Below are 19,750 nucleotides of genomic sequence, written 5' to 3'. Positions count from 1 at the left end.
AAAAGGAGCAATTTGAGTTGATGTTTTCCTTAAACTTCTTCATATAGTGGTTGGCAGGATAATATTTATGAAAAATTTTAAAGGAAACTTCCTTAATTTTGTTAACAAGTAGGTTGCGTGCGTCTCTGGGTTTAGAAACTCTGTGACAACAACACGTAAACACGGTCATCTGTTGCCATGACAATGGTCTTAATACGGAGTCTCACTCGGATGGTTTATGGAGCTAAAACGCGAAAGTCAAGCTAGCTAACAGGAGGCCATGGTTTGCTGACGTGATAGTGCAAGCTAAAAATAAACTTGAAGCTGAAAGTCTCCCAATCGATTGCTAGTGTGCTAACTGCAGAGTGTCAGTCAGACAAACCAAAATGAGTCTGGATAAAGCAAAGCTATGCGATTCGTTACTAAATTGGGTAAGTTTTACAAAGTTATAGGGAACTGGGATGTCTTGCTAGCCGGTCGTCATCCAAAAGGACCTCTCGCTTGCAGTTAGCGAAAATAAATTAGGTGTTTTTACAATTAAATGTAGCTAGGCATTTTATAGTTAGTAGTGCCTTGAACCAGCTCAAATAAAAAATAACATAATTAACTAGCTGTCACTGTCAAATAAAGCTAACTAAATTGTTTTGGTGGTCTACTGTAAACATCAGAAATGGTCGTCTTGGACAAGCTCCAAAGTTTCCAGCCAGCAACTGAGCTAGCCACTATCTTATGCAATCAGTACGAAGGTCTAGCCAAGCCCCAGCAAGCCAGTCACACTCCTAGCTAGCCTCTAAGTTTCTCAACTCCACGATAAGTACCATTAATATGGTACATAGTTGAAAAACTCAGCCATGAACCCTCCAAATATAGGTTGTTTAGGCTAAATTAAAACTAGCTAGAAATGTGGAATGATCTCTTACAAACAAATTGCCAGCTATGTAGCTAGCTGAGGTCTATCATTTAGTGGTTAGCAAACACTTTAGCTGTACAGCACATTAGTAGAATGGCTTTCCAGCACTTCTAGACCGCACAATCAATCAAATGTATTTTATAAAGCCCTCTTTATCAACAGTTGTCAAAAAGTGCTTAATAGATACCCATCCTAAAACCCCCAATAGCAAGCAATTTGCCCAACGTGTTGGCAGTAGCATTTGCATTGTTCCTCTTCTCGATCTGTTGATTTCTAATTGATTGACGTGAAGTATAATAAATGACACACTAACACATTTTCTGTTCATTCATCATGTCCAACCCTTCCAGCTACAGACATTTCAGGTGCCTTCATGCACCAGCAAGCAGGACCTGATGAGCGGAGTGGCTATTGCACACGTTCTACACAGGATGTAAGGGCACAATTTTTTTTTGTGTGTTTTGAGGTTGGTGATAATGGTGGTGGTGGGTTAACACAAGAGTAGACAACCGCTAAGCGTAGGAGAACTGAGAGATGTATGCAGTGTTCACATGTTAGTCGGAACTAGGAAACTCAGAAATGTCCGACTTGCTGATTCGATGAACGCGGCACATGTATAACTGTAACCAGTTAGAGAGTTGTACATTTCCGAATTTCCTAGTTCTGACTAGCATGTGAACGCAGAAAAAGGTCCTTACTTGCAGAACCCATTACCCTGTCACAGTAGCAAATGGCAATAGTAAGAGATTTGTGGAGTACGTTCAATCCCAGTCATTCTCAATTCACAGACAGATTTGCTTATCAGTTGCACACTGACATTTTGTTCTGGGCCTTGAACTACTTTGAGTAGAACCTGATTAGAGCAAATTCAATAATCTATTCAAAAGCCTTTTTGTAAAGTTAGAGGATGGGCTGTTAGTCTGTTTTTATTTATATTCCTACGCTTGATAAGGAATAGGTCCATATTTCTCAAGGCCTGGGACTTGCAGATTGTGCCCAGGTGGGATTTTGTGCAAGGGCCTGTCCATTTAAGGGTACTGTCTGTCCAAGCCAAATTACCCTCATACCTCATCTGCTGTAGTATTTGTGTGCCTTTCTGTTCACATACACACACACAGACATAGAAATGTATCGAACTGGAAACAAGCAAGTGCTTTTATCTGAAGGTTCGTTGAATTGGGTCATGACAATTCTGGCCTCAAGCAAGTTTCCAATGATTGCTTGCTTGTTGTGACATTCATTGAGTGTCACATTAGGGAGTTTGCGTTTTCCAGTTTAGAAATACTCTGCCCTGTGGCTTCCTGTGTATTGTATGTCCCTAGAATATGTCTTGTTAAGTGTTTCATCTCGTTAACAGAGACCCCTCCTGGTTTAATGAGGCATGGCTGGGCAGGATCAAGGAGGAGAGTGAGGCCAACTGGCGCCTCAAGGTGCAGTATGAGATAGAAGGATATAACACAGTGCCTCTAGGTTGTCACCTAGGCAACCTAGAGTGACCACTGGCCTTACTGTTTAAAGATGGTGTATTTTCACCAAGGCAAAGATGCCTGTGTTCTCCAGCTCAGATTTATTTCATTTTCCTCCAGGTCAGCAACCTGAAGAAGATTCTTCAGAGCATGCTTGAGTATTACCATGATGTGAGTAAAGGCTTTTCCTCATTAAAGATCGGAAGGAAGGGATGGATGGTATATGCACGTTTCCAGCATTTATTTTAAGAGCTCAATCTCCTCCAGTTGTTCCTCAGTGTTTGCATCTGTTTTAGTCTGTTTTAGTCCATTTGAAATATCATTGCTCAATGCATATATTTTTTCACAATCCCCATTGTCTCCATCCTTTTATGAACAGGTGCTTGGCCACCAGGTAGCAGACGTGCACCTGCCAGACATCAATCTGATTGGGGAGTTTGGAGATGTGACTGAACTTGGGAAGCTGGTGCAGTTGGTGCTTGGCTGTGCTGTCAGCTGTGAGAAAAAGCAAGGTGAGCTAGCTGGGATAGAGGAGGCTCTGCTGGGTAACAGGAAGTCACCTATGGAGAAAATGCAGAATTAATGCAATGACCTGATTATCACGAGTTGATAAACTGAGCATTCATTGGTTCGTTCCTACAAAGCCCCAACCATGTACTGTATACAGATTATGATAAAACAGAGTTTTAAAAGACAATGTGATCCTCAGATGAACAAGCTAGTGGGTTTGATGTGAATGCAGGAGAAACTGTTGCACTGTGTGTAAAGCAGTGTGTTTGAGTGTCTGACTGTCAGATGTGAATGTGATATTCAGTGGACTCCTCTGTGTTTTTTCTCATAGAGCAAATCCAGCAGATAATGACCCTGGAGGAGTCTGTCCAGCATGTTGTCATGACAGCCATACAGGAGGTGAGTGATCAGTCTTTTTGATATTATCCTCTTTGTAGATCTGTCTGTCCTTTTGTGAGATTACACCTACAGTCGTGGCCAAAAGTTTTGAGAATGACACAAATATTAATTTCCCCAAAGTTTGCTGCTTTAGATATTTTTGTCAGATGTTACTATGGAATACTGAAGTATAACTACAAGCATTTCATAAGTGTCAAAGGCTTTTATTGACAATTACATGAAGTTGATTCAAAGAGTCAATATTTGCAGTGTTGACCCTTCTTTTTCAAGACCTCTGCAATCCGCACTGGCATGCTGTCAATTAACTTCTGGGCCACATCCTGACTGATGGCAGCCCATTTTTGCATAATCAATGCTTGAAGTTTGTCAGAATTTGTGGGTTTTTGTTTGTCCACCTGCCTCTTGATTGACCACAAGTTCTCAATTGGATTAAGGTCTGGGGAGTTTCCTGGCCATGGACCCAAAATATCGATATTTTGTTCCCCGAGCCACTTATCACTTTTGCCTTATGGCAAGGTGCTCCATCATGCTGGAAAAGGCATTGTTCGTCACCGAACTGTTCCTGGATGGTTGGGAGAAGTTGCTCTCAGAGGATGTGTTGGTACCATTCTTTATTCAAACCTGTGTTCATAGGCAAAATTGTGAGTGAGCCCACTCCCTTGGCTGAGAAGCAACCCCACACATGAATGGTCTCAGGATGCTTTAATGTTGGCATGACACAGGACTGATGGTAGCGCTCACCTTGTCTTCTCCGGACAAGCTTTTTTCCCGGATGCCCCAAACAATCGGAAAGGGTATTTATCAGAGAAAATGACATTACCCCAGTCCTCAGCTGTCCAATCCCTGTACCTTTTGCAGAATATCAGTCTGTCCCTGTTGTTTCTCCTGGAGAGAAGTGGCTTCTTTGCTGCCCTTCTTGACACCAGGCCATCCTCAAAGTCTTTGCCTCACTGTGCGTGCAGATGCACTCACACCTGCCTGCTGCCATTCCTGAGCAAGCTCTGTACTGGTGGTGCCCCGATCCCGCAGCTGAATCAACTTTAGGAGACGGTCCTGGCGCTTGCTGGACTTTCTTGGGCGCCCTGAAGCCTTCTTCACAACATTTGAACCGTTGTCCTTGAAGTTCTTGATGATCCGATAAATGCTTGTACCTAAATCAATGTTACTGGCAGCAATATCCTTGCCTGTGAAGCCCTTTTTGTGCAAAGCAATGAGGACGGCACATGTTTCCTTGCAGGTAACCATGGTTGACAGAGGAAGAACAATGATTCCAAGCACCACCCTCCTTTTGAAACTTCCAGTCTGTTATTTGAACTCAATCAGCATAACAGAGTAATCTCCAGCCTTGTCCTCGTCAGCACTCACACCTGTGTTAACGAGGGAATCACTGACATGATGTCAGCTGGTCCTTTTGTGGCAGGGCTGAAATGCAGTGGAAATGTTTTTGGGGGATTCAGTTCATTTGCATGGCAAAGAGGGACTTTACAATTAATTGCAATTCATCTGATCACTCTTCGTAACATTCTGGAGTATATGCAAATTGCCATCATACAAACTGAGACAGCAGACTTTGAAAATTAATATTTGTGTCATTCTCAACATTTTTGGCTACAACTGTTCAAGCACAATTCTTTGCTCCCTGAAACCTTTCTGTATTTAACAGCAATATACACTAAAACAGGCAATAGCTGACATATTGTCCTGCTTACCTCTATATTGACAATGGGTTTCACCATGTGATCTGTCTTTCTGGAGTTTGAACCAGCAATTGACTGTTTTGTTGTGGTGTAGCTCCTAGCTAAAGAGCCAACTGTTCCAGGAAGTCCTGAGACCTACGGGGACTTTGACTACCAGGTGGGACCCGCTCACTTCTTACTCTGCTTCTCTGAATACATTAAACTTTCACTCCCCTGCAAGTTGGTTTTATCGCTATTCCTCAATTGCCGTCTCATATACTTGTCTTTCGTGGTATCTCTCGCTCTCTCTCTCTCTCGTTCTCTACCTCCCACTGTGCTGTCTATAACCTCCCTTGTGCCTCTCTCCGTGTCTGCAGTCCAGGAAGTATTATTTTCTCAGTGAGGAGGTGGAGGCGAAGGAGGATCTGGGCCAGCGCTGTCGGGACCTGGAGCACCAGGTGGGCAGAGGGGACTGTTTGTTAGTTAGCATGTTGTGTGTATCTGCAGCTCTTTGCCATGAGTGAAGTGACCCTATTTATTCACTTAGCTGAGGATTGTTGTCCAGTCTGACTGATTCCCCCTGATGGTTTGTTGTGTAAACGGTGCATAGAGAGTGATGGGACTCTTTTTTTTTTTCTGTATCTGTCCCATTCTGTGAGTGCACAGGCAGCACCATTGAAGCCATCTCCATTTTGAACAGTGGAGACTGGTGAGATGAGCTATATGATGATGGGCTCATTGTAATGGCTGTTATGGAATTAAAGGAACGGAGTCAAACATGTGGTTACCATATTATTGATGCCATTCCATTCCAGCCATTACAATGAGCCTGTCCTCCTATAGCTCCTCCCACCAGCCTCCGCTGATTTTGAAGTAGTCAATGTTCTTCTACTACTTCTGAGTTGGTAAACAAACTGAAAGGGTGCATACTGCCACCTGGAGTGTGTTGTTTGAACAGGTATAAAGCCATGGTTGGCGATGTACTGCCACCTGCAGTTATGGAATTGTTGCTCACAAATAATTAAATGGCTGATCCTTCCTGATGTCCTGGATGGAATTATGTGATCCGTTCTTAACCAATAGGAAGCCACACCCAGTTGATTACTTCAAAATGGTGAAAGTTCTCAATGGCGCTACACATGCTAAAATGGGCTTTTGGGTACTAGAATCCTCTTATTTTCTATGAAACAGTGCTAACTGTGCTGTTAATGCTGCCTCTGATTAGGCAATGTCATTGGGTACAAAGACTTAAGTCATTGATCCCCAATAATTACATTGTATAGTATTTAGGATTAGAAGGCAATTACCACTTATGTATTCAGCATATTTCTTAATATGTTAACATTAAACACATTAAGAAATTCTCAGTAGTTTATGTAGTTCTTTACTTTCTCCCTGGTATGATGCTAAAGCAAGCCATTTGTCCTTAAAGTTCAGTGTAGAGTTTTGCTGTGCTCAAAGTGGAACGATGTCCAACAGGTAAGTAATAGACGCCCCCTTTTTATATTGGCATGCCTGCTTGCCTAACCCACAAACATATTCAGGGTGGGCGTTTTACCCTAAACCACCAACCAACATTCTTGTCCATGATAACCTCAAGGATAGTTCATCTTTCATCAAGCCTCACTAGCTTGAATCCTTAATCAACATCCATTTCTGAGCCCACTCTCCAGTCTCCCCACTTTGTAACTGTTAGTCAGACTGACTCAGACATCTGGTTTTCTATTCCCCTCCTTGAGGGGTAATGCTAACAACTGCTCCATTGAGAAAGTGGCCCACCCGACTGAGAACATAGCAGACCAGCTGACTAACTGCGTTGATGTTTGTGCATGTGAAGTTACCACCAACCCTCATGGAAAAACATTGCATGTTTTGCAAGCAATGTACAGTGTCTATTGCTGGATATGTGAGTGTGGCTCTTTTTTCTTCAGCATTTGTGGAGTGTCTTTTTTCATGAGTAAATATGTGGGTTTTTTTGGCGGTGTTCTGCATTTTGAAGTGTGTCCTTTTTCTGTGCTCAGCACTTTCTATGACTCAATGTGTGACTGTTTGTTCATTTGTCTCTAGGTCTCCTCCCTCTCTAGCCTTTGTTACATGCAACTTTGTCTGGTTCTCTCTGCCACTCCACCCCTGACTATGTCTGTGTGTGTGTTTGGTCCTCAGTTGGCAGCCGTCCTGGAGGAGAAGTCGTCCCTGCAGGTGGAGACACAGTCCCTGAGGGAGAAGCTCAGCCTCAGTGACCCACAGGATGCTTCTACCACCATCACTGGCAAGAAGCTGCTGCTGCTGCAGAGCCAGATGGAGCAGCTACAGGAGGAGAATTACAGGTCACAGTCATATCCTCAACACAAACTTCCAAACTAAATGCATTCTACTCTTTTGATACAATTAATTGAGCATTTTCTGTTTGCCCCCTGTTTGTGACACAGACTAGAGAACAGCCGAGATGACATGCGTGTGCGAGGGGAGATTCTGGAGCGTGACGTTTTGGACCTCACTCACCGTAACGATGAACTGACCAGCCTCGCCCAGGAGGCCCAGTCTCTCAAAGATGAGATGGACATCCTCCGGTGAGCCCAGGGGGAGAGCAGCCTCTCAGCAGTCTGTGGCCTCTTATCCTTCTCTCCTTTCCTGTCCCATCCTCAAAACGGCTTCCCCATCTCACCCTCTCCCCTCCTACAGGCATTCGTCTGACCGAGTGAGCCGGCTGGAGGCGCTGGTAGAGACGTACAAGCGCAAGCTGGAGGACCTGGGGGACCTGCGCAGACAGGTGCGTCTGCTGGAGGAGCGCAACACTGTCTACATGCAGCGCACATGTGAGCTGGAGGAGGAGCTACGCAGGGCCAACTCAGTCCGCATCCAGCTGGACACCTACAAGAGACAGGTGGGCAGAGAGGGCTAGAGAATGGGGGAGGGTTAACAAAGGTGTGGAGATGGATGTGTGTATGACACATGATGGTATGAACTCTCTTCAGACCCTGAATGTGTTTGCCTCCCTGTTGTCAGGTCCATGAGCTTCACACCAAGCATTCGTCAGAGGCACTGAAGGCTGAGAAGTGGCAGTTTGAGTACAAGAACCTTCAGGACAAGTATGACGCCCTGCTTAAGGAGAAAGAGGTGAGAGAGGATGGCCGGGGACGACTCCTTTCCAGACTAAGATGTATTACTTAAAAGGGCATGATGTGGATTTAAAATCTCTGAAATTCTGAGGCAGTCACTTTGAACACTTCTAGTAGGATCAGATTGAGTGCAGTCTAACCCCCACGTTATCCCAATGTGTTTTCCAGCGTTTGATCTCAGAGCGAGACACACTACGGGAAACCAATGATGAGCTCAGGTGTGCACAGGTCCAACAGAAGGGCCTCAATCAACCAGGTGAGTCCAATGGACACAGCAAACATCCTGAACCTTCAGCCTTTGTTTTTCTAAATGACAAGATGGTATAGGTGGGTTGTTTGACCTTTTGTGGCAGTTGATAAGACTACTGTCAAAACAAATGTGATATATTTTCCCCTGACATCTTGGCTCTCTCTCTCTCCCCTTCAGGTGGATTATGTGAGGACTCTGGCACAGTGGGAAACCTGGCCTCCGAGATGATGCCCACAGAGTTCAAGTATGTGAGACTGAGTGAAAGCTTCATCTGTTAGATAACACCTATCTGACCTATCAATAGACATACAGTGGTGTCAGAATTCAATTGCTCATTTTCAACTGTAGGCTTGGGTGGTACCGGGGTGTTTAGATTGTTTTATTTTTAAACTACAATTCAGTTGAGCCAGTCACATGGTATATTTGTTTATTAAGAGCATGTGGAGCAAACTGAGGTTTCTTGACGTCCACTGTCGCAGTACAAGAGCTGATCAAGTTAGACTTGAAATTCTCTCCTAATGTTTGCCAGGTAAATATATCTATACGTTAACGATCTTAATGCCAAATACATTTTCTCCAGCTATGCATTTGGTTTGCTAACCTGCTAGCTGTAGGTGGCTAGCTTGCAAGATCAAGCTTCTTGGTTACAGCAGAGACAATCAATCCCCTCCTAGATTAAGTGTGAGTAGCCTTTTGAGATAGAACCCAGCTCATAAAGTTATAGAACTGTCTTTGCTTTTAGTTTATGTTCGCTTGCGCTTGTTAGCATTTAGCTAACGTTCGCTATGTGAATTCGCTAGTACTTTGATAGCATTTGAACAGAAATGATGCCCTTTGTGTGCACTGACGTTAATGCCATAAAACCGGTATGCTTCATGAACGATATGGAAATCTGGATCCGCCTAGTGTTCAGCTGTGATAAATGGCAAAGGTCTTATTCCTCAGCCACACTATTTTTAGAACCCAGAATGTGCCATTGGCTCCATGAATAGAATGGCTCTGTCAGATGGCACTGCTGTTAAATTGGCTGAGGTGGAGTTGAATACTTCTGTTGGTGTGTAGTGTACAGACCTTTGCCTCTCTGCCCCACTTCCCTGCCTTCTCTCTTTGACCTCATCCCTTCTGCTTCCTCCACAGGGAGACGGTGGTGCGTCTGCAGAGTGAGAACAAGATGCTGTGTGTCCAGGAGGAGAGCTACAGACAGAGACTGGTGGAGGTACAGGGTCAGCTGGAGGAGTCTCAACGCAGCCAGAACACCCTGGAGACACAAATCAGGTGTGTGTGTGTAGGCATGCGTAAAATAAAATATATGTTCTATACGAATACCACTGCATCTCATCCACAAAAGTAAAATAAAGCGTTTTTAGTTATGCACATTGTGATTTGATTGTATGTATCAAGGTCAGTCCGTGACGATATTAGTCACAGTATATATTGCCAGAGTTTCTGTTTTGAGTTTCACATTTGGCTAAACGGAGGAGCGATCTAGCTAAATGTCAGCTCACTCTGGTCTGTGTGTTGAGTTGTGTTGTGTGGGCCGGAGCAGAGGATGGACAGCAATGAGCCAGATTGTCCCCCGGCTGTCCGTACAGCGCACGTGTGTGGGTGGGCGGTTTTTCTGAGTGGATCGTGTGTGTGACGATAGATCCAGAGTGTGGGAGGCAGGCAGCCGTCTTCAGCAGCAGGATGAGAGCATCCTGAGCTGTGGAGTATGGCTGAAGTAGCTCCGTCTTCCCCTAATTAACCACAACACACAGAGGGGAGTGGGTGGGTGGGACACCTCTAGAGTGGACTAATGCAGCGGCTGATGTGACATTGTATGCATCGCCAGCCTCTCCCACTCACTCATCAAAACCAGCTTAATCGAATGTCCTCATTTTCTCTTCCTTTCCCCTTCTCTCCCTCCTGCTTTTCTTATTTGTTCTGTCTCTCCTCCTTCCAGGTTGAACCAGCAGCAGATCTCTGAGCTGCGGTCCCAGGTAGAGGATCTCCAGAAGGCTCTACAGGAGCAGGGCAGCAAGGCTGAGGATGTGAGTGGAGAGACAGACCCTCCTCATTTACCCCTCTCCTCCTCCTCTAAACATCCTGTTACTCCTGTTACCTTGTCCATACCAATCACTGAGTGGACCCAGTCTTCTCCAATCAAAGACAACAGTATACTGAAAATGTATAGGAATCAGGAATGAAAGGACCAATCTCTCTTAATCGGTTGACCATCTTAGTTCAAGTATGTTTTTTTTGTTTTTAATCATTTATTTTGTAGTCATTATAATTGGAAAAAGAGACCTAGACCTCAATATAGTCCTTGAGGACTGTTGTAGACTGTATCCTTCTCTCCCCTCCGTTGACTGCCTGCCTGTGACTGCTCTCTGAGATTTTGTGTGGGAACTTTAACCCTTGTTTGCTGTGTTGATTCACCATTAACGCCTACCCTTCTGTCTCTCCGCCTGCCCCCACCGACTGACATTCGGCCAATCAGGCCATCGTAAGTACAGCCCATCCCTGCCTGGGCTCTGATTTGACTTTGACTACTTCAGTTGTGTATTATGCTTATTATTTGTGTCTCTGTGTGACAGAAGTCTGTTTCTCTGTAGTTTGAGTGTTGACTGACTTTCTTCCTCTCCGTTCAGTCCTCCCTGCTGAAGAAGAAGCTTGAGGAGCACCTGTGAGTACTATTATCACTGATGCTTGCACACTGCACCTGTGAAGGGAGTATTATTACCACTCTGTAGATTCTTACACATCCGGCTCCTCCATGCTTTTCCTCTGTCCTCGTCCCAGGGAGAAGCTCCATGAGGCCCACTCAGACCTGCAGAAGAAGAGAGAGGTCATTGATGACCTGGAGCCAAAAGCGGACGGCAACAGTAAGTGGTCTCTTATTTCCTGCCCTTGGGAGCAGTGCTCTCAAATAGTATCAATCTAAGAGCACTTTCAAGCTCTGAAAATGCTGTTAATATTTCCTCTTCAACCTCCCTCCTGTCAGTGGCGAAGAAGATCGATGAGCTGCAGGAGATCCTGAAGAAGAAGGATGAGGATATGAAGCTGATGGAGCAACGCTACAAGCGCTATGTGGAGAAGGCCAGGACGGTCAGTCAACACTGCCTGACACTAAACTCATCAGTACAGCACCACGGTGCTTGGCCGCTGCCTTAAATCTGAGTTGCAGATATCGTCAAAGATTGTCATGCACATTGTGACATAGTTGAGAATTTCCGCACCAAGTATATGTGTTTGTGTTCATTGTGAAGGTGATCAAGACTCTGGACCCCAAGCAGCCGCCTCTGACTGTGTCTCCTGATGTTCAGGCCCTCAAGAACCAGTTGACTGAGAGAGACCGGAAGATCCAGCACCTGGAGGTAAGAGCCTGTCTACATTGACGAGATGCAGATGAGTAGTGCATTTCTGACCCTCCATATGCATGAACAACTCCTCTGTGTGCAGCATGACTGTGAGAAGAGCAGGTCCAGACATGACCAGGAGGAGAAACTCATCATCAGTGCCTGGTACAACATGGTGAGTAAGTAAACCTCTCTGTATCTGCCTAATCTACATAGTATTAAAGCAGTTGGCATGATAGGTGCTCAATGCTGTGCAATGACTTGTATAATGGTCTTGGTTTTTATGGTAGTAAGACATTTACCTGTCTTATGGCTTTATTTCACTCTCTCCCTCCCCAGGGTATGGCCCTGCATCAGAAGGTGGTGGGAGAGCGGTCGGGTCCGTCCAACCAGGCCCAGTCCTTCTTGGCCCAGCAGAGGCAGTCCACCCACGCCAGGAGAGGCCTCGCAGCCCGCCACCAGCCCAGATAAGACATATCAACTCTGGGGGAGGATGTGAAAATGAGGCAAAACATTGTCTATATCTTAGTGTTCACTTCTTCCGTACTCCCACTCTCACTGCTCTGATGCCTTCTCCTCTTGGTGTTTTGTGAAGATTGCTGCTGCTGCCCCCTGCTGGGCATCTCTATTACATGATTTTCTGGAGTGTCCGTAATGCAGAGCTACTTAATGCACCTTCAAGTGCTTTCAAAGCTGCCAGGACTTTTGAACAAAGATGAGTCTTGGGTCTAAATGAGAGCTGGAATGAAGGAACATGAAGTGGATAGAAAGAAGCTGAGTGACTAATCCTTTGTCATGGAATTCTTAGACAATGTTTGTCATTCAGTCCCTCCATTTCTTTCAAGCCCTCTTTTTAGCTATAATGTATTTGATGTTTTCTAGGACATTATGAGTATCAATGCTTTGGAAGGCCACAATGATGACCGAGATGGAAAGGGATGATTTCTGCTGTCAATAGGGCAGGGGTCTTTACCTTCCCCCTACTACTACTACTATATATTTTCACCCTTATTGTCCAGCCCACTGCCAAGCTAAATAGATATTATCCTCTTACTCTGACATGGAAACACTAAGAGACACCTATGGGTTGACATCATGGTGAATTTGTGCGATTTGTATTAATTTGTGCCCAAGTCATTTGGAGATTCTGTCTTGTGCTGTGTCTCTTGACACTTTTAAATGTACTTGGGGAGAGAGACTGGTGAAGCGCTAGAACAGGGGTGTCATCTGGATCCGGGGGGGGGGGTGTACTCGATATTCTTTTTCAATGATTAAAACCAAGTTTGAAACTGTAGAAATGATAATGGACCTACATTCATACAGTTTATTGACTGTCCAGCTCACTAATAATCATCAAAATGACAGTCAGGGAGCATCACTTTTTGCCAATTTTGACGGCGAGGAAATGTTGTTGAAGACCGACTGTGGCCCCGGGGAAAAATGGGTTTGGCGCCCCTGATCTAGAAGAGCTCAATAATACGTCTTCGATATGAGAGGAACACATTTTCTCTGCACACACAGTCATGACCTCTTTATTTCTCTGTGTTTACTCTTTCAAGCTGTATCTACTTGATTTTTCTTCATTTGTTATGAGTTGTTTTATTGTTTGAAGAGCAGGAAGAATAGCTTTCTAGACATTTTTTTTTTTCTTTTTCTAAATGAACCTCCGCATTTTGTAGTTAGTCTGTATAATAATGTACAGAAAAGCACTCCCTCCCTTTTGATTATGGTTCATTTCCTCTGTTAACCGATCTACTTTTAAAGACTTTTGTATCAAATTCCTGTGTGGTGTTCACATGTAATGGTAGAAGTTCAGAAAGACTAGAAGATATGGGTCGTCTTCTGTCAGGACCGTTTGACTGGTAGTATTCACACAGTCTATTGAACAAGGTTTTGTTTCAAGTTGTAATATGGGAATTTATTCTTTGAATGATGGACTAGGTGTTGTTCTTTTTAACTTTAATTTATCCCCTCTAAAGAGTTACAGGGTGTTTTTAAGAATTATATAATTGGTTGCACACATCACTTTAGACTGATGTGAATGTAGGAAACCGCTGGTGCTTGTGAGAACCAGAATGTGGGGTTATTGATTCACATTTAATTGATATGTGGGGGAAATCTGGCCACACTGGAGGTTGTTATTGTGTAATCCTGAAGGGAAATAAGGTTTCAAGGTAGCAATGGTATGTAGCTTTTCTCTCGTTCTCAGCAGAAACACTCAACTATAGATGCTTCTGTTCGCTGACACTGGAACTTACCTAGCTAATGAACAGACAATGTGTGCTCTTTTAATGTCAGAATTATTTACAACTGAATTTATGTACATTTTTACCTATCATTTTCTCAAGATGAACCTGTGAAGAACAGTGCTATTGTTGAACACTACATCTATCTGATTACTTTGACAGTATCCACTTAAACATGGAACTTCTTTTTGGTACCCAAACTGCTCTCTATGACTTGTACCTAACCCTCTTAAGTGTCTAACTATCTGTGCAATGTTATTTACCAGGCTATGAAACCACAACTGTGTGTACATTTAACTTCACTTAGTGTTTTACTCTTTAAGTAGATTTGGTGTTTATTTGGTATTAAATCAGGAAGTCTGACTTTTAATTTCAAAGTAGTAAATCAACATTCCAACTGAACTGTTATGTTCTAGTACTGAGATGGGGCCTGCGCAATTCAACCTGTCGTTGTCGTGACTGGAAATCTGTCAATGTACTGTCCAATTGCAGTATAACTTGACACTGTCCATTAGCAATATATTACAATTGGTATTTACCATCACAAATTGGACATGCAGTTAAAGGGCTTAAACTCTACTGAACAAATATAAACGCCACATGCAAAGTGTTGGTTTCATGAGCTGAAATAAAAGATCCCATATGTTCAATACGCACATCTCTCAAATGTTGTGCACAAATTTATTTACATTCCTGTTAGTAAACATTTCTCCTTTGCCAAGACAATCCATCCACCTGACAGGGGTGGCATATCAAGAAGCTGATTAAAGTGCATGATCATTACAAAGGTGCACCTTGTCCTGGGGACAAGAAAAGGCCACTAAAATGTACAGTTTTGTGACAACACAATGCCATAGATGTCTCAAGTTTTGAGGGAGCGTGCAATTGGCATGCTTACTGCAGGAATGTCCTACAGAGCTTTTGCCAGAGAATTGAATGTACATTTTTCTACCAATGTTGTTTTAGACAATTTGGCAGTATGTCCAACAGGCCTCATAACAGCAGACCACGTGTATGATGATGTGTGGGTGAGCAGTTTACTGATGACAACTTTGTGAACAGAGTGCTCCGTGGTGGGGTTATGGTAGGGGCAGGCGTAAGCTACAGACAATGAACACAATTGCATTTTATCAATGGCAATTTGAATGCACAGAGATACCGTGACGAGATCCTGAGACCATTGTTGTGCCATTCATCTGCCATCACCTCATGTTTCAGCATAATAATGCTCGGCCCCACGTTGCAAGGATCTGTAGACAATTCCTGGAAGCTGAACATGTCCCCGTTCTTCCATGGCCTGCATACTCACCAAACATGTCACCCATTGAGCATGTTTGGAAGCTCTGGATTGACAGGTACAACAGCGTGTTCCAGTTCCCGCCCAATATCCAGCAACATCACACATGTCCATTAACAATATACAGTATGAGTCAAGCAGTGTTTCCTCTCCCTCACTCTTAGGTGGTCATTTCAGTCTGTCCATTTCGTGATGGTAAATCCCTATTCAAATATACTGGCAATGGACACTGTCCAATTGCAGTATAACATGTTGAAACTGGCAATATACTGTAAATGTAATGGACATATCGCAATGGGCATTTACCATCACTAATTGGACATGCTGTTACATTGCTGAAACGCCGACCCGTTGAACTCGGGACGGCCTAACAGTGCTAGAGATTCCTCTCCCTCGTTTGTTGGTGTTGATTTCAGCCTGTCATTTTGATGATGGTAAATCACTGCTTAAATATATTGGAAATGGACAGTGTCTTTTAGACATGATATAAGGCCAGTACCAACATTTGCAGTATGAAATGTTGGCACTGGCAATATACACTACAAAACTGTGGACACCTGCTCATCAAACATCTCATTCCAAAATCATGGGCATTAATATGAACTTGGTCCCCCCTTTTGCTATACAGCCTCCACTCTTCTAGGAAGCCTTTTCACTAGATGTTGTAACATTGCTGCATGAACTGGCTTCCATTCAGCCACGAGCATTAGTGAGGGTGGGTACTGATGTTGGCCGATTAGGCCTGGCTCGCAGTCTGCGTTCCAATTAATCCCAAAGGTGTTCGATGGGGTTGAGGTCAGATTGTGCAGGCTAGCCAGGTTCTTCCACACTGATCTCAACAAACCATTTCTGTATGGACCTCACTTTGTGCACAGGGGCTTTGTCATGCTAAAACAGGAAAGGGCCTTCGACAAACTTGGACGCACAGGATCTTCTAGAATGTAATTTGTATGCTGTAGTATTAAGATGTCCCTTCACTGGAACCAAGGGGTCTAACCCGAACCAGGAAAAACAGCCCCAGACCATTATTCACTATGAAGTGGGGCAGGTAGCGTTCTCCTGGTATCTGCAAAACCCAGATTTGGCTGTCGGACTGCCAGATGGTGACGTTTGATTCATCACTCCAGAGAATGTGTTTTTACTGCTCCAGAGTCCAATGGCCCTACCCTTTATACCACTCCATCTGACGCTTGGCATTGTGCATGGTGATCTTAGACTTGTTGGAAAGGTGGCATCCTATGATGGTGCCACGTTGAAAGTCCCTAAGCACTTCCGTTAGGCCATTCTACTGCCAATGTTTGTCTATGGAGATTTCATGGCTATGTGCTCGAATTTATAAACCTGTCAGCAACGGGTGTGGCTTAAATAGCCGGAGCCACTAATTTGAAGGGGTGTCCACATACTTTTGTGTATAAACTCAGCAAAAAAAAGAAACCTCTCTGTCAACTGTGTTTATTTCCAGCAAACTGTGCAAAGTGTAAATGTATGAACATAAGTATCAACAACTGAAAAATAAACTGAACAAGTTACATAGACATGTGACTAACAGAAATTGAATGTGTCCCTGAACAAAGGGGGGGTCAAAATCAAAAGTAACTGTCAGTAATCTAGTGTGGCCACCAGCTGCATGAAGTACTGCAGTGCATCTCCTCCTCATGACCTGTACCAGATTTGCCAGTGCTTGCTGTGAGATGTTACCCCACTATTCCACCAAGGCACCTGCACATCTGTTCCCGGACATTTCTGGGGGGAATGGCCCTAGCCCTCACCCTTCGATCCAACAGGTCCCAGACGTACTCAATGGGATTGAGATCCGGGCTCTTCGCTGGACATGGTAGAACACGGATATTCCTATCTTGCAGGAAATCACGCACAGAACGAGCAGTATGGCTGGTGGCATTGTCATGCTGGAGGGTCATGTCAGGATGAACCTGCAGGAAGGGTACCACATGAGGGAGGAGGATGTCTTCCCTGTAACACACAGCGTTGAGATTGCCTGCAATGACAACAAGCTCAGTCCGATGATGCTGTGACACACCGCCCCAGACCATGACGGGCTCTCCACCTCCAAATCGATCCAGCTCCAGAGTACATGCCTCGGTATAACGCTCATTACTTGCCGGTGAAGAGCACTTTTTGCCAGTCTTGTCTGGTCCAGCGAAGGTGGGTTTGTGCCCATGGGCGACGTTGTTGCCGGTGATGTCTGGTGAGGACCTGCCTTACAACAGGCCTACAAGACCTCAGTCCAGCCTCTCTCAGCCTATTGCGGACAGTCTGAGCACTGATGGAGGGATTGTGCATTCCTGGTGTAATTCGGGCAGTTGTTTCCATCCTGTACCTGTCCCGCAGGTGTGATGTTCGGATGTACCAATCCTGTGCAGGTGTTACACGTGGGCTGCCACTGCGAGGACTATCTGCTGTCCGTCCTGGCTCCCTGTAGCACTGTCTTAGGCGTCTCACCGTACGGACATTGCAATTTATTGTCCTGGCCACATCTGCATGCCTCCTTGCAGCATGCCTATGGCACATTCACGCAGACGAACAGGGACCCTGGGCATCTTTCTTTAGGAGTTTTTCAGAGTCAGTAGAAAGGCCTCTTTAGTGTCCTAAGTTTTCATAACTGTGACCTTAATTGCCAACCGTCTGTAAGCTGTTAGTGTCTTAACGACCGTTCCACAGGTGCATGTTCATGAATTGTTTATGGTTCATTGAACAAGCAGGGAAACAGTGTTTAAACCCTTTACAATGAAGATCAGTGAAGTTACTTGGATTTTTACTAATTATCTTTGAAAGACAGGGTCTTGAAAAGGGACGCTTCTTTTTTTGCTGAGTTTTTATAGCATAGGTCCTGCCGCCAGATAGGTAGGGCCAGTCGGCCAGACCTACCTACCTGTTGGGCCGACTAATCCAAACTGGCCAAAAAAGGTGAAGCACAACGAAATCAGGGAAGATCAGATAAAGGATTGTTTGTCTAGAAATCAAATCAAATAGGGAGGTCTCGCAAGACAACTGGAATGCTGGGCCAGCCATTCTTAAATAGCCCCTAGGCCAGCACAGGTGAAACACCTTCCTTCTAATGAGATGACCAACCAGCACAGGTGTAATACAGACTGACTAACAAAGGTGACACCAATCGGTGCACCCCACTTGCTAATGTCCAACCTTTAAATATGAAATGGAAAAACCAAATCCTGTAACACTGGTGATTTTGCTACTGTCAAGCGTGTTTCAGTTTTTTTTAAATGTAATGTGCAGTATCTATGTAGGCTGAATTTGTTATGTATTCTTATGTTTGTCATTTTTCTGCATAACATCCTACTCTCTTCCCAACAGCAGAAATATATATGTTGGTAGGGCAAGGCTATGTATGTGCACATGGAAGTAAGTGGTTTATGCTTACTATAAGTTAATGAGGCAATACAAATGTGATGTGACTAAAATAAAAGGACATTTAGTTGACTAAACCACTATTTGCATCATTTTGAAAATAACTACATTAAATGATCATCTAGTGGAGAGCCTTCCCAGAAGAGTGGAGGCTGTTATAGCTGTAAAGGGGGGAGGGACCAACTCTATATAAATGCCCATGATTTTAGAATGAGATGTGTTGGGTACATCTTAAACAACGTTAGTAGGTGGTGGAAGCATGATAAGGATATTTTATTTGTCGATAGAACCAGATAGGCAGGCCGACTAGATAGCTATGTCCGGTCAGCTAGATAGCTAGGTCCGGCCAGGTGGACCATCTAATCCAATCTGTCCGGCCAACTGTTACAAAATAAGGTCCAGCCGGATTGGACCAGCCGGCCGACTGGTACTAGATACTTAGCTATCAGGCTGGACGGACCTACCTGGCCGGCCCGGACAGACCTACCATGCAACCCATCTCCACGCCTTGTACTAAGACACTGTAACCATTTGCTGAAGTGTCAGGCAAAAGCAAAACACCCTCCTAAATGAAGGACCCAAAACATTGTTTTGTAACTCTAGCATGCATGGTGTGAAGGGCTTTGTGTTTTTATTTTTATATCTGTCTGTTTCTTTGTATAACTTTTTAATCGGTGCATAAAGGGTTATATTAAAAAATAAGGTGAAGGACAAGTTTGTAGTCCAGTCTATTTTGCACTACAAATAAAATGGGGACACCTGTATTTGAAAAAGCCAGTGATGAGGATATTGTTTTTGTAAATTGGCCTCCAGTGCGGTAGATGATGACATATGCATTAATTTACTAGGCTAACTGACGATTGAGGTGACTCAGGTGAAGAGCTTTTTGAGTTGATGCGACATGGTTACAGTAACCATTTGAACAGTTTGCTACTACAGCGTATGGAGGAGTGGAAAGATCGTGGAGATGTGGATATTGACAGCGAGGAAGAAGGAAATTACATTAGGGAAGCGGTATGGTGTGGAAGATTGGCGTCAAGTACAAAAACAAAATACCCTGGTAGCTCAAATTGAATGTGAGGGTGAATTACCTGCGGTGGCAGGTGTGGTGAAGACCGCTGAGTTCGAGCCTCGCCCCAATGATTCTGGCCCAGTGCGAGTGAGATATTTTCC

The 19,750-nt window shown here is 44.2% G+C and overlaps 1 protein-coding gene across 3 annotated transcripts; it reads left to right on the top strand.

Annotated features, from left to right (window-relative positions):
- The first annotated feature begins 207 nt into the window (after window positions 1-207).
- LOC115122040 (protein Hook homolog 2-like) lies at window positions 208-19,358 on the top strand. 3 transcript variants are annotated; one of them, XM_029651196.2, is made up of 22 exons: window positions 210-410; window positions 1,240-1,322; window positions 2,247-2,319; window positions 2,476-2,526; window positions 2,735-2,867; window positions 3,197-3,264; window positions 5,056-5,118; window positions 5,318-5,398; window positions 7,104-7,267; window positions 7,370-7,510; window positions 7,623-7,824; window positions 7,947-8,057; window positions 8,228-8,315; window positions 8,487-8,553; window positions 9,447-9,584; window positions 10,252-10,339; window positions 10,940-10,974; window positions 11,091-11,173; window positions 11,293-11,396; window positions 11,558-11,665; window positions 11,751-11,826; window positions 11,987-19,358. In XM_029651196.2, exons 1-22 carry the CDS (start codon window positions 366-368, stop codon window positions 12,238-12,240), a joined length of 2,256 nt encoding a protein of 751 aa, XP_029507056.2. In that variant the 5' UTR covers window positions 210-365; the 3' UTR covers window positions 12,241-19,358. The 3 variants fall into 3 exon arrangements, 2 of the variants coding, with proteins under 2 accessions (XP_029507056.2, XP_029507059.1); XM_029651199.2 differs by having other exon boundaries at window positions 211-410; window positions 11,751-11,822; window positions 11,987-12,211; XR_010461193.1 differs by lacking the exons at window positions 11,293-11,396; window positions 11,558-11,665; window positions 11,751-11,826; window positions 11,987-19,358 and having other exon boundaries at window positions 208-410; window positions 10,252-10,794; window positions 11,091-11,142.
- Window positions 19,359-19,750: the final 392 nt, after the last annotated feature.

The sequence above is a fragment of the Oncorhynchus nerka genome, linkage group LG26 (genome assembly GCF_034236695.1).
Source record: "Oncorhynchus nerka isolate Pitt River linkage group LG26, Oner_Uvic_2.0, whole genome shotgun sequence".
Taxonomy (NCBI): domain Eukaryota; kingdom Metazoa; phylum Chordata; class Actinopteri; order Salmoniformes; family Salmonidae; genus Oncorhynchus; species Oncorhynchus nerka.
This window is presented reverse-complemented; position numbering and strand designations above follow the sequence as displayed.

Coding starts and splice junctions, on each gene's coding strand:
- LOC115122040 (XM_029651196.2), top strand. CDS start 366: ATGAGTCTGGATAAAGCAAAGCTATGCGATTCGTTACTAAATTGG. Junction 10,975..11,090: donor AAGAAGCTTGAGGAGCACCT/GTGAGTACTATT, acceptor TCCTCGTCCCAG/GGAGAAGCTCCATGAGGCCC. Junction 11,174..11,292: donor GCCAAAAGCGGACGGCAACA/GTAAGTGGTCTC, acceptor CCCTCCTGTCAG/TGGCGAAGAAGATCGATGAG.